At 32.9% G+C, this 13645-nt stretch overlaps 1 protein-coding gene across 1 annotated transcript; it reads right to left on the reverse strand.

The window, feature by feature from the left end:
• Positions 1-1543: 1543 nt before the first annotated feature.
• On the reverse strand, positions 1544-4393 carry LOC143922276 (lipase 3-like). The gene is made up of 6 exons (XM_077445501.1): positions 4247-4393; positions 3982-4174; positions 2864-3219; positions 2010-2168; positions 1630-1941; positions 1544-1564 (listed from the first exon to the last, which is right to left on the reverse strand). Exons 1-6 carry the CDS (start codon positions 4391-4393, stop codon positions 1544-1546), a joined length of 1188 nt encoding a protein of 395 aa, XP_077301627.1.
• Between the last annotated feature and the right edge of the window lie 9252 nt (positions 4394-13645).

A 13645-nucleotide genomic window follows, 5' to 3' on the forward strand; every position in this document is an offset into this window, starting at 1 on the left:
TAAGAATTATATTTTTTCTATCGAAATCAAGCTTAGGCCACATATGTATGTATGTATGTACATAGTCTTTTCTGGCCTTGCGTAACGTCTCGAAAAAAGTCTATAAATTCGTTTCAGTATTGTTGCACTGTGATTCTCAAACGAGATGTATAATTCCATTTCGTAGATGCTATTCGGATCCGGAACTGAAATAAAAATCCAGATCCAGAATTGAAACAATTATCGAGAACCGAAACTGAAACAAGAATCCGGATCCGGAATTGAAACAAGAATCGGGAACAGGAACTGAAACAGGAATATATTAAATTTATTTGAATCGAAAAAAAAATTCGAATGTGACTAACCTATGACTTTATCTATGTATGTATTTGAGGAATATAAGAATATCACAAAAGAAATTCCGATAATAAAATATACATACACGTTCACACATATCGGTTATGAAAGCATTTTCGATACAAATTGAGCCCAAATGTAGGGAAAGTTACACAAGACAAAAGTTCTACTTCAGGTTGTCGGCTTTTGTTCGAAATTTTGTTATTACTTAAAATCACTATAATTATTATATACATTAAATATCAAGAAGATAGAAAACAATTGAAACATTCAAAATAAAATATTGAAATATTGTTTGAAAAAGAAAAATACTACTTCCGGTTTACAAAAACCCTAACCAAAAACCTTAACAACTCTTAGTTAGCACATATATAAACATAGAGAATACAAATAGAGGTTTACAAATTCCGAATAAAACCTTTTCAGCTCTAATTTAGTACATAAAGAATACAAATGTAAATTTTCAGCTTGATCTTGATACGTTCAACGGTGTGGAAAAAATCGTGGTCAAAAAATTTTTGACTTTTATAATTGGTAAATATCCCACTTTTGGTGAATTAAATTTAGTGATTAAACTTGAATTTTTTTGTGCAACGCACACATCTTAAACAAGGGGTCGAAAAAAAGATTGGAAGAAAAATCGAACAAGAGTAAGCGGCCTCCAAATTATATACATAGCTTGGTATTAAGCTTAAACTTCTAGATATGAAATTTCAGTTCAATAAATCAAAAGGTTTCTGAGAAAAACATTAAAATCCTCGATACTCCGATTCAGGTGAAAATATAAAAAAAAGTTTTTTATAAACAAGGCTCTTCTATATTTTGTATACAAAATTAAGAAAATATATAAAAGAGTATATGAATAAAAAAACCCACTTAAATATGACATAAAAAATATAAGTTGTTGAATTACCAAAGGAAATGTTAAAATTTTATTTAGAAGTTGTTGGATTTCGTGAGAAACCATTAAGTCGGCATGTCATCCGCATTTCCAGCATAATTCACATCTGTATACTGTCTTCTTCACAAACGTTCAGCTTGTGTATTTTTAATTAATTATATTATATCTTACTACATTCTAATAAGCAATGCTCAGAGCTTGCAGTTTCCATATTTATATTGTTTTCATAAATGATTATAAAATAAAAATAGATCAATTACAAAAAACAATGAGGTTCTTTTATTCATCATCTTCTAATTCGATCGACTATCCAGCCTTACTTGGTTTCTATTGTTTTTAAGGAATGCAATAAGATCATTGTAGACTATTTCCTTCACATCTTTCGCATATACGAAGTCACCATGAGCGAAGTTTTTTTTCGGAACTGCAGTCATTGCGATCAAGTTTGAAATCTCAGTGGATAGCTTCAAAACGTCTTCAATTGTTGCGAGCTTATCATCTTCCGAGTAGAATATTCTGACAGGGGCGTCCACGTTCGTCAGATTGTACGGAGGTGGTTGTAGCTCACCGTATAAATCGTAGTTCTTCATCATGCCGTGATTGAATTGTCTGAAATTTTTGGCGTTATGGTTCCCTAGGTGTTGGTAAAGCTCCCAGATAGACCCTCCGCCCGGTTCGCGTCCCTTAACAGTGGAGACCTTGTCCTGCAAAATGATTTTCGCGTCAAACTTCACACCAGGTTTGATTTATAATGTCAGATTAAAGTACATACCGGTTTCAATTCTTTGGGATCTTTTCCACCCATTTTCAAGTTGACATTTGAACACAGTTGGAAATATATCCAATTCACTTTGCAAAATTGTATGACATTTGTTTGTACAAACTTTGTACTGGGTATGAATTCTGAATTGCCGATCATAGCTTGAAACATCTGAAAATTTAGTAAGATTGTAATGGATGGTAAAACACGATTCGAGATCTATGTATTTTTGAACATTAGGGCATTTGGAGCATTACCACTTACCAGTAAACCTATGGCCCGAAAATACCGGTGAATCAACAATACATATTCGCTGCGTTTTATCCTATTCCTTTAATAACAATAATGAAAATAAGCGTAGAAGTTATAAAACGGACTAGAATAAGGAAGATGTAGTAAATCTATCTTGATATTGCAGTAGTTACGGCTAAATGTGTGTTATCACTAAAATAAAGGCTTCAGTTAACTATTAGAAATAAAAATGAAGCCAGTTTGTGTAAGGGACCACATATTTTTTAAGTCCTATATAAAATATTAATTTAAAATTAATTCGCTACTACTGACCTTTTTTTGGGCAGTATATTTTAGTATATAATGAATAATGTTAATTAGCGTTTGGTTCAATATATTGAGAACGAAAACAAGAGTTTATATTTGTAATTGAAAAATCCAGTAAACTGGTAATTGGTAAAAAAATAATGGAAATTCCGGTAAACGGAAATTGCCATAAATTGGACTTCCTAGTATGTATGTACATAAGTATATGGATTTTAAAAACTCGAGGATAAAAATTTATAACAAGTGACACTTGTCATGCGAGCAATTTTATAGTTTTAGAAGTTTGCTTTGAGATGAAAAATACTTACATCCATATTATCCGAAATATTTGCCAACGCCGTGAATATGGGAGTTGCGACATGAGTCGTAAAAGCCACTGGCCCCATTGCCACCATTGTGATAATTTTCCTATTGTATTGTGGTCGTGTAGACGCCATCACAAAGAATTCAGTATTTCCTTGAGAATGGGACACGAAGTGCAATTTTTCCCTTTTGGCCTTCATCAAAACGAAGTCGATCATTGCTGGTACGTCGTAATATCCTATGCTGTGAAAGCTAAACTTCCAAAAGTCGTTGTCTTTGACGTCCATTGGATGTACGGAGTAGTAAGAACCACGAGAGTTGCCAAGCCACACGTCGAAACACTCATCCACCAACAGATAAGCTGCAGCATAAAACGATTGTATTGTTATTACCTTCGACTGAAGATATTAAAATAAGTTCTCTATTTATTGTCATTCCTAGTTGGCAACTCTAGATTTGTACTTAGACTTGCACCGATATATATATATATATATATATATATATATATATATATATATATATATATATATATATATATATATATATATATATATATATATATATATATATATATATATATATATATATGTCTGTCTGTCTGTATGTCACGTATACGTTCCTATTCCTTTCAACCGATTGTGTCTATGCCTGGGTTGGTTTCTGTAAAAAAATCGCCCAAAACCGAGAACGGTATCGGGAAAACAGGAATGAGTGGAATTGCAACGTAATAATTTCAAATGTGTTCACATCGCCACCTGCGTTGTTAAGGTAAAATAAAAAAAAAAACAATTGGATAATTTCAATTGTGTCTGCCGCCTGCCTTTTTCCGACAAATTATCATTACTGTAATTTTGTTTTCATTATTAAGTATTAATTTGAAACTGAAACATTTACATATCGAGAGAGCCAAAACGCTGAATAAGTCAGATTACCACGATGTTAACTCGGGAACTTGAAAAATGTTAACGGGAACGGGAATTTCTTGCATTATTGTGGCATGTCTGGTTCAGATAGAATTACTATAAAAATCGCAGCTAAATCCAGGCAGTATTCTTAAGCATGGCATATGAAATAATATTGAATCAAAATGATTTGTGATATTTGCATGAGATAGGATAATTACCTAATGATGTTTCAGGTCCTAGAAGAATCCACTCGCCCGCTGAGCTGTACATTCCATGCATCAAAAGCACTGGAGTCCGTTGTAGGCAATTTTTCTTCCCTTTTGGCATGCGAAATATTGTTAAATGGTATCCGTCTTCCGTCGTCATTCTGTATTCTTCTATAGTGTAGTTATTTTTTCTAACGATACCAGTCTGAAAATGCAATATTTCCATGAAAGTATTCAAATTGGTACTATTTTTACGTTGATTAGTATTATTTCATACAATGTCAAGAATACCATCTCCAGTTATATCTGTGGAGGGAAGGGGCGTCGATGCCAAACCTGATAATAATTGTCTTCCATGAGGAGACGGTCTAACAGGGTTCACAGATGTCCATATTGCTAATAAAACAAGTAACACGGACTGCATTTTAAATCGATCACACGCTTTGCACTTCAGCCTTTTATACATATTTATGTAATTTACCGTGAAGTACACATGTATGTATAGATTGAAATATTTTTATGTTAACATCTATAAAATGTTGAATATAAGGTCTTTACAAAAACATGTTTTTAATAGATATTTTGCATTATTTTGAAATGAAAATTACCTTTTACATATGTGCATACAAAGATCATTAAGACAGAGAACGAAAAAATAGAATGTTTTACATTTTAATAAAAATAAATATTATACAGTATATGTATGTATATACACAGTATTTGCTGGCCTTGCGTGACGTCTCGAACAAAGTCTATAAATTAATTTAAGTTTTGTTGCACTGTGATACTTAAAAGAGATGTATAATTCCATCTCGCAGGGGTCTACGTGACGAGACAGAATGTTAAATGACAGAAAACGCAAATATCGGAAGGCAAAGATCGAAAATCAAAAGATCTCAAGTCGAAAGATAAAAAAAAGGTGAATGGTAAACGGTACATACTTTCGAACATACTCACTTAATTTGCGCGAGCAGGATACAACAGGAACAAGAGGAACATGCTTTTCCTCCCGTATTCTGCGCGCGCACATTAATACGGGAGTAAAAGCCTGTTCCTCTTGTTCTTGTTGTATCCTGCTGGCGCAAATTAAGTGAGTATGTACCGTTTACCATGCACCATTTTTTTTGATCTTTCGACTTAAGATCTTTCAATTTTCGATCTTTGCCTTCCGATATTTGCGTTTTCTGTCATTTAACATTCTGTCTCGTCACGGAGACCGATCTCGTAGATGCTATTTGGATCCAGAACTGAAATAAATATCCAGATCCGGAATTTAAAAAATTATCGAGAACCGAAACTGAAACAAGAATCCGGATCCGGAATTGAAACAAGAATCGGGAACAGGAACTGAAACAGGAATATATTAAATTTATTTGAAACGAAAAAAATAATTCGAATGTGACTAACCTATGACTTTATCTATGTATGTATTTGAGGAATATAAGAATATCACAAAACAAATTCCGATAATTAAATATACATACACGTTCACACATACCGGTTATGAAAGCATTTTCGATATAAATTGAGCGCAAATGTAGGGAAACTTACACAAGACAAAAGTTCTTCTTCCGGTTGTGGGCTTCTGTTCGAAATATTTTTATTTCTTAAAAATCACTATAATTATTATACACATTAAATATCAAGAAAATAATTTAAAAGGTTAAAATAAAATAATGAAATTTAAAAAAAAAAAATACTACTTCTGGTTTACAAATTCTGACCTAAACCTTTTCAGCTCTAAGTTAGTACATAAATCATATAAATATGAATTTTCAGCTCGATACGTTCAGGGGTGTGGAAAGAATCGTGGTCACAACATTCTACCTACATATATATGTATGTATGTATATGTAGTCAATATAATCAATATTAAATATCAAGAAAATATTAAATATCAAGAAAATAATTTAAAAGGTTAAAATAAAATAATGAAATTAAAAAAAAAATACTACTTCCGGTTTACAAATTCTGACCTAAGCCTTTTCAGCTCTAAGTTAGTACATAAATCATATAAATATGAATTTTCAGCTCGATACGTTCAGGGGTGTGGAAAGAATCGTGGTCACAACATTCTACCTACATATATATATGTGTGTATGTATATGTAGTCGTGAAAAAGTCTATAAATTCATTTCAGTATTGCACTGTCCTACTTAAAGGAGTTGTATAATTTCATCTCGTAGATGCTACAGAAGGAATTCTCGAGCTATAAGCTCTTATAAAGCATATATACGTTTATATTCGTTCTATGTATGATATATTGGAAAGACCTTGTTGTAATGTTAAATTCTATACATGAGCCTAGCAATGTGTAATACAAATCGTGGATTGTTAAGCTTGGGATCGTTACTTGGGACTGCACACCATTTATTCGCCCAACCACTAAACTTGCCCCATCATGAGAATGTTCAACCAATTTCTCTTGAATTTGAAATTCTTCAACTATATTTGGTAACATGATAAAATAAACCATCAGATGTTTAATCAGGACTAATAGAGCTAACCGCTCGTGAACTTTACCTACATAGACAAAACGAAAAATCATTGAGAACTGTGATTAATTTTAATTAAGAACTTTTGTACAGTAATTTTATCTTTATTTATGCGCGAAATTTGAATTTTTTTTTATAAAACTCCGCCATTTTGTTAAATTTAATTTTTTTTTTGATCGATGTTCATGGTACGGGAAATATCTTCTAGTTTAATACACTTTTTGAATTTTTTGATTTCAGGCACTGTGAAGGTCGCTATCACTGCATCAGTGGGGGTACTTTTTTTTTTGGAGCCTTGGGAGATTGCGTATAGCTCGCTGAATTTTCAATTTTTTTTGTCTAAAAACTTTTATTATGTATTTAGTATATATCTATAAATATATCCATAAAACGATCAAATATTCTATCCAGTGATTTTTTTTATTTTAATTCCCAAAAATCACCTTTTTTTCGCGCGGTCACACTAGTGGTCCCCCTTAATTGAATAATATGTCACTTAAATGATCAATTTAATTATAAAAATGTATCCCATGTTGTATATTGTGTATTTTTAAATGCATCGTGTAATTTTTATGGATGCACTTGCCCATTACCCTTGCATAGAGAAGTTTTTATCGGACATACATACTTACGTCGACCAAAGAGCATCAAATACGACTGATGCTAAAATTATTTAGGATTGTTTGTGGACAATCGTCACTTGACAACAATATAATGCCTATAGCCACTTCTATTATTATAAGATTTCTCTGCACACAACAAATGTTTTTTTTATATATATAAGGGAACCGGAACTGAAAAAATAATCCTGATCCAGAAATGAAATCGGAATCTGGATCCGGAACTGAAAAAGGAATCCGGATACGGAACAATAAATAATGTGGAACAGGAACTGAAATGGCAACGAAATCGAAATCAATATCGATATCGTTGTCATATAAAATTAGATTTTTTCGATTAAGTCACGGATTATACGAATCAACCTTACATTTACACTTACAAGTTACATAAATGCATACATTTAGTTTTTAGTTTTTATTCTTTTCTTTTTCATTTGTTTTTCTCGATGCACCATTTTATGTAACTAGTAAAAATCTATAATTGGACTCAGGTGTTATTTCGTAACATTTATTTTTTATTTTTATGCATTTCTACATCTGTTGTCTGTTGATTTTTTAATAAATAAATAAATAAATAAAAAAAACATATTTACAAAGTTTATTTCGAAATTCAATTTTTGATATAAATATAAATTATAGTATAGGAGCATCTACTGAAATAAATGAGTTTGAATGTTGACCTATTTAATATTTAAATGTTTTATTTAGTTTTTGGAAACTTTACATAGATGTCCTATTATCAAATACCTAAAGATTAAATATACATATGTACAGTAGGTGCAGTTTGAATATTATTTACATCCAGACATCAGCATTTCTGGATGTAAATAAATAAGGCACGGCCGTAGCTAGGAAAGTGAGATAAAAAGCAATATCTGAACTCATGATCTCAAAATATGAAGCTGAAAACTGCAACATTTTTCATTTCAATGCTTTTGGAGACAAAAAATCAAAAGAAAAATTACAAAGGGGTGACTTATACATACATACATATTATGATATTATACATTTCAGGACTGTAAATCGTGACTACTATTTGTCGAAGAGCGCTGTTATGAACCTATGTAAAGTTTTACGGATATGTACATATATACATACATACATACTTACAATATGAGGTATGTTTTATACTGTCGCCCAAGTTATTATTACGCTATCTACATATGTGTATATACGTAATAACAATAAATAATAGCAATAAATTTTGTTTTTATTTCTTATTTTTATTTTTATTTGTTTTTATTTTAATTTATGGTACAATTTACAGCACTTAGCTTTAATACGTGAGTATATTTATTATTAACTATAACTATTGCTATGTACACCGCCGAGTAGTTTATTTATTTATTTTTCATTTTTCAATTAATCATGCACATTCACCTTAAAGATCGCTCCAAAGCGGCGAATGTGCCAAACAGATTAAGAATCGATACATCATACAATACATATATTATTATAAATACAAATCAACATACAAACAAATCGAAATAACATCTGGCATCTATGGTCAGGCACTAATATAAACGTCGTAAACAATACGAATTATAACATTTTTTGTAACAATACGAAATATTTTACATATATTTCAACAATCATTTATAGAGACACCTATGGAGAAAATCTGGCGAAACCTAAGAGACAATAATATCTCTAGGTTTTTCGCAATATAAAATTGGATAAGAAAGCCAATTTTACAGGAATCGTTTCAAACAGAAAAATTGACAAATTCTGATATGAAACGACCGACCTTGACAAACAAGGTCTGGCCAGCAACGAGACTCCAGTGGGAAGCGAAATCGGCACATCTAGCACGAGAGAATACAACACTTACCACTAGACCACGCCGCTGGTTGCAATCGGATTAGGCCGAGTAGCATCCCAGAGACCGTGTGACCGTTATAATTGGTTTCAAGGATTATATCTAGACTCTAAGTGCATGTAGGCTAAACAATGGCCGCTATTTGGTCCATTGGCCAAGGTCCATGAAGTCAAGAGTCGAACTCCCGTAAAAAAGCCTCTAGATTGGGACATCAACACTGGACTGTTGAGGTTCGGAAAAAAGTATTGCTAAAATATTAATATTCTACTCAAAAATATTTGATAATCTCGTATGTACTAATTTTTCATTCATTTTAGGTTTGTTTCTCTGACTAAACAATCTTCAGGAAAATGACAGATTTTATCCAATTTTGAAAAGTTTACCGGCGATTGCCATTCAGAGATCGGCGGTCAAATATAATAACTAGAGCGCGGATAGAGAGCGTGCTTTTTCCAGGAATCGGGGCGGTTTGGCTCTATTTACAAAGCTAGAGTGCAAAAAATAAAGGTTCGGTGAACCTTTAACAAAGCATTTACAACAATTGAACAATGAACGGTGCGCTTTGGGTCCGCGCACTAATAATAACCAGTGAGCGGCCCTAGGATGCGCCAGCTCGAAATAAACGGGTTTCTTTTGTCAATTTCTATTGTTAGCCTCTTTTTTGCTCTCTAGAAAGCAAAAAAAGGTTAACAATAGAAATTAATAATAGGATCCCGTTTCAGCGCATTTTCGCGCCTATCTCTGATAATAACAATAGACCTTTCTATCGTCCGAGAAAGCAGGAGATCAAAAAAAAAAAAGTGAACCATTTTTTAGCCGTCGAGCATCTTGTCCGTCGGTCTCTGCTAGTTTTGTTGTATGAATGATGCAGTCTGCATCATTCATACAACAAAACACAGTGCATCTGTCATAGTATGGTTAGTTGTTAGCGGAGAAGGGGCTGGACCCGTGTAGGCCGATAACACACAGCGACGAAAGTGACACATGTTTTTTTTACATAGTTTTAAACGTGCGAAAAAAATGTGGCGTGCCTTGTAGAGATTCGTGGCACGCCGTCCCAAAATTACCCCCTGGAGTGTTTTCAGAAAAAATTATCATTGTATTATCCTTCTTGACAATGATCGATAACTGTGTATCCCATATTTGAAGAAATATAGGAGAACAATATGAAAAAATCTTGACCGATGTTTTTTTGTCGTATTTTGTGTCTGAGGGCATGGATGCACGTAATTGTATTTTTATGCAATTGAACGTCATGCTGGGGGTGACACCGAATGAAAAATACACAACCGTTATGTCACGGTGGTTTCAATTTAAATTAAAATGAATATGTAAATATATTATACTAGTGTTGGGCCCGTTGATTTCAAGGGGTGGTTTCGAAAAGGAATTGAAACTCGAATAAAAATAAAGTTAAAAATATTGAATCGACTGGTTTCGGAAAGAAATTGATGCACGAATTAGAATTGATTACGAATTACAAATTACGTTTTGTGCATCGCCGACGCCTTGGCCCCCAGCGCCCCCGATGCCTTCGGCACCCCGGGGCCTTCGCCCCCAGCACTGCCGACGCCTTTGGCGCCTCCAGCGCCCCCGGTGCCTCCGGCACCCCGGGGTGAAATTTTGAATGAAAAAACACAGTTGAGCGTAAGCTTTTAATTTTATTAGTCACATGGTATTATTTACAAATTATAAAAACTTAATTAATATTTTGTTGCGGCTCCTTTTAATTTTATGACGGCTTTTATACGGTTAGGCATAGAATATATTAAGTTTCTTAAAATGTCGATGGGGAAGTCTTCATACCATACTTTTTCAATGGTATCTTTTAATGATTGATGGATAGAAACATCTGTTTTACTAATCCTATATTTAATAACCATCCATAAATTTTCAATTGGGTTTAAATCGGGACTATTCCCAGGCCATGTTAATGTCTTTACACCCAATTCCTGCAAATAAACCCGAACCTAAAAAAAAGTAACAAAAATATTTCAGTTTTTTGATCGAAATATTATTAATTACATTCAATATCATTAAATAAAATTAATACTCGCTAATTTAGCTCGATGACAAGGGGCAGAGTCATCTTGGAATATGACATCATCAGAATTTGAAAGATGGTTTTCCATTGATGGGATTAAACTTTCTTCTAGAATTTTTTATATGCTATTCCGTTAATGGAACCTTGTACAAACTGTATTCGACCAATTTCATAATAAGAAAAACATCCCCAAACCATGTGGCTTGGGGGATGCTTCACTGTCTCAGGGTACATTTTTGGTCGAATCTTTCTCCAACTTTTCTTCGAACATACGGAAAACCATCGGAGCTGAAGAGATTAAATTACGACTCATCAGAAAAAATGACTTGTCGCCAATTCGATGTCATCCAATTTTCGTGATATTTCGACCACTCTAATCGGTTTTTCATCATTTTCTTCGTAAGTAATGGTTTTTTCGCAGGTTTCCGAGCGTACAGTCCAGCTTCTCTGAGTCGTTTTATTAAGGTTACATCACTAATTTCAATTGAAAATTGATCCGAGATCTCTTTTCTTATCTCTACAGCATAAGAAAAGTAACTCTACAACCTTTGCCGTAAAGATAATAGAGTTATCAGACGATTTTGTCTCTCGGATGTGCCTTGTGATCTTCTTCTTACGAGCAAAAGTTCCAGAATCCTTTTTCTTTTTCATTATTCTTGACACAGTAGATACAGAACGTCCCATTTATTGAGAAATTGATAGAAATGAATGCCCAGAGTCTGCCAAAGCCGCGATTTTTATATTCTCCTCCAATGATATTTGAGTGTATTCTTGCATGGTATTTTTATTTTCAACGATTTCAATCCGTACACCTCGAAAACTTACACCAAACTGAACTCAAATCGTAGAAAACAATCATATTTAAAAGACCCGATCGTTAAAAGCCACAAACCTAATGGTACAATATTTTTATTGCCCAAAATCGTAAAATCACAAGTGTTCTGTTTTCCGAAACCGCGACGGTACATGATACATCTATTAACTGGAAAAAAGCTTGGTTTTATTGTTAAAAGGGACGAAATTTTTTTTTTAATTATCGGTTTTTTCTCTTGTCAGTATGTATATTTTAATTTCTTTTTTAAAGTCGAGATTATTTTTATTTACGTTATTTTGTATATTTGTCTTTGATAACTCCTTATTTAATTCTTCATTCATCGTCAAACACACAATTGTTTCATCTTCATCCGCATCTAAAGCAGTTTCTACCATTGTGGAATAGTCAATACAAGAAGAATATACTCGCTTCATAATATTATAGTTTCACCGTAGGATACACATTCGTTTTTATTACAAAACTCTAGAATGTTTTGTTCTGTATAAAATTATAATTATTTAAAATTTGTGTTAAAAAAATCAAGTTTAAGGCTTCGTCTTCCTTCGATTTTAATTTCAAATTCTTGGAATAATTCATTGGTAAGGTCAAGTCCTTCGGTATTGAGATTTTCCAAAAATAGAATTATAAGAAACGGTTTTGGCCATTATATAAAACTTCCACGTTCGGGGAATGCGTTGTACTTAATGCTAAATAACAAACCTTTTGAGAATATTATACCATCTTTGTGTATTTGATTTATTATTTCAGACAAGAAAATGTTGTAAATTTTCAAGACTTTTTTAAATCCAATTCCCGGGATTCGACATAACAATTCCCGGGACACGGGACAACATAAATTCCATGAATTCCCGGGAATGTCTGTCCCGGTTCAACCCGGGTCAGAAAACCTAGTACATACATTCAATATCAGAAATTCCAAATTTTTATTTCATTCTTTGATTTGATGCCACCCCGAATCGGATGTCCGAGGGCATATATTGAAACTCTATTTGAAATTCGACAAGGGAGCATGCTATCTCACAACGCACATAGTAATGAGAGCGAGATGCAACACTAGTTTCCGCTATTCGCCACCAGGCTTTCGACACGATGGTAGTGATGGATGACAAAGTTTTAGAAATTGTCGATAACATTAAATACTTGGTTATAATATTTAGCAAATCATTAAGGGGGTATTCTAGTCTAGAAATTAGAAGAAATCGATTTTTTTTCTTTCATATTTTCAAAGCTTAAACTTTTAAGAACATGTCCTTAAGAGGATTTTTCAAAATTCAAATTATTTTCGGAGATATAGTTGCTTTAATGACGTGGCATCTGACCGGCACGGCCCGAAGCTTTAAACGCGTTTTTCTCGAAACTACTTTTTTCGAGACGGTTGACATGATATCTCAAGTTCTACTGAACCAATTTACTTGAAATTTGGTGTGAGCCTTTTCTATACATTCTTCTATCGCATGAACTAGAACTATGACAAAATTCCAATTTTTACTATTTTTACAAAATTCGGAAAAGTAAAAAAAACTGGTAAAAAATAGACTTTTTATTTCAAACAGCTGCTATTTTGCGAAAAAAAAATGTGTTTGACTTTTTCGTAGTTCATGCCATAGCAGCGTTTGTTTGGATTAAGAATTAATTTGCTTTTTTGATTTTGGGATACTAGGAGGGTTGGAATCGTGTCAATCAGGGCGCACCATTTTTTTGAGACCCCTCACTTCATCAGCCTGTAACTTTTTAAATTTTGAATTTTTTCCTTTGATTTTTTTTCTATGTATTCTTCAAACATTAATAAATATTTGGTAAAATAATGGCGGCTAAAAATAATTTTTGTTTTTTTTATTGCACCTGAAAAAATATCTAAAATTT

The sequence above is a fragment of the Arctopsyche grandis genome, chromosome 2 (assembly GCF_051622035.1).
Source record: "Arctopsyche grandis isolate Sample6627 chromosome 2, ASM5162203v2, whole genome shotgun sequence".
Classification (NCBI taxonomy): Eukaryota; Metazoa; Arthropoda; class Insecta; order Trichoptera; family Hydropsychidae; genus Arctopsyche; species Arctopsyche grandis.

Coding starts and splice junctions, on each gene's coding strand:
- LOC143922276 (XM_077445501.1), bottom strand. CDS start 4,393: ATGCAGTCCGTGTTACTTGTTTTATTAGCAATATGGACATCTGTGAAC. Junction 2,169..2,863: donor ATATTTCGGATAATATGGAT/GTAAGTATTTTT, acceptor CTAAATTTTCAG/ATGTTTCAAGCTATGATCGG. Junction 1,565..1,629: donor ACTTCGCTCATGGTGACTTC/GTATATGCGAAA, acceptor TAAAAACAATAG/AAACCAAGTAAGGCTGGATA.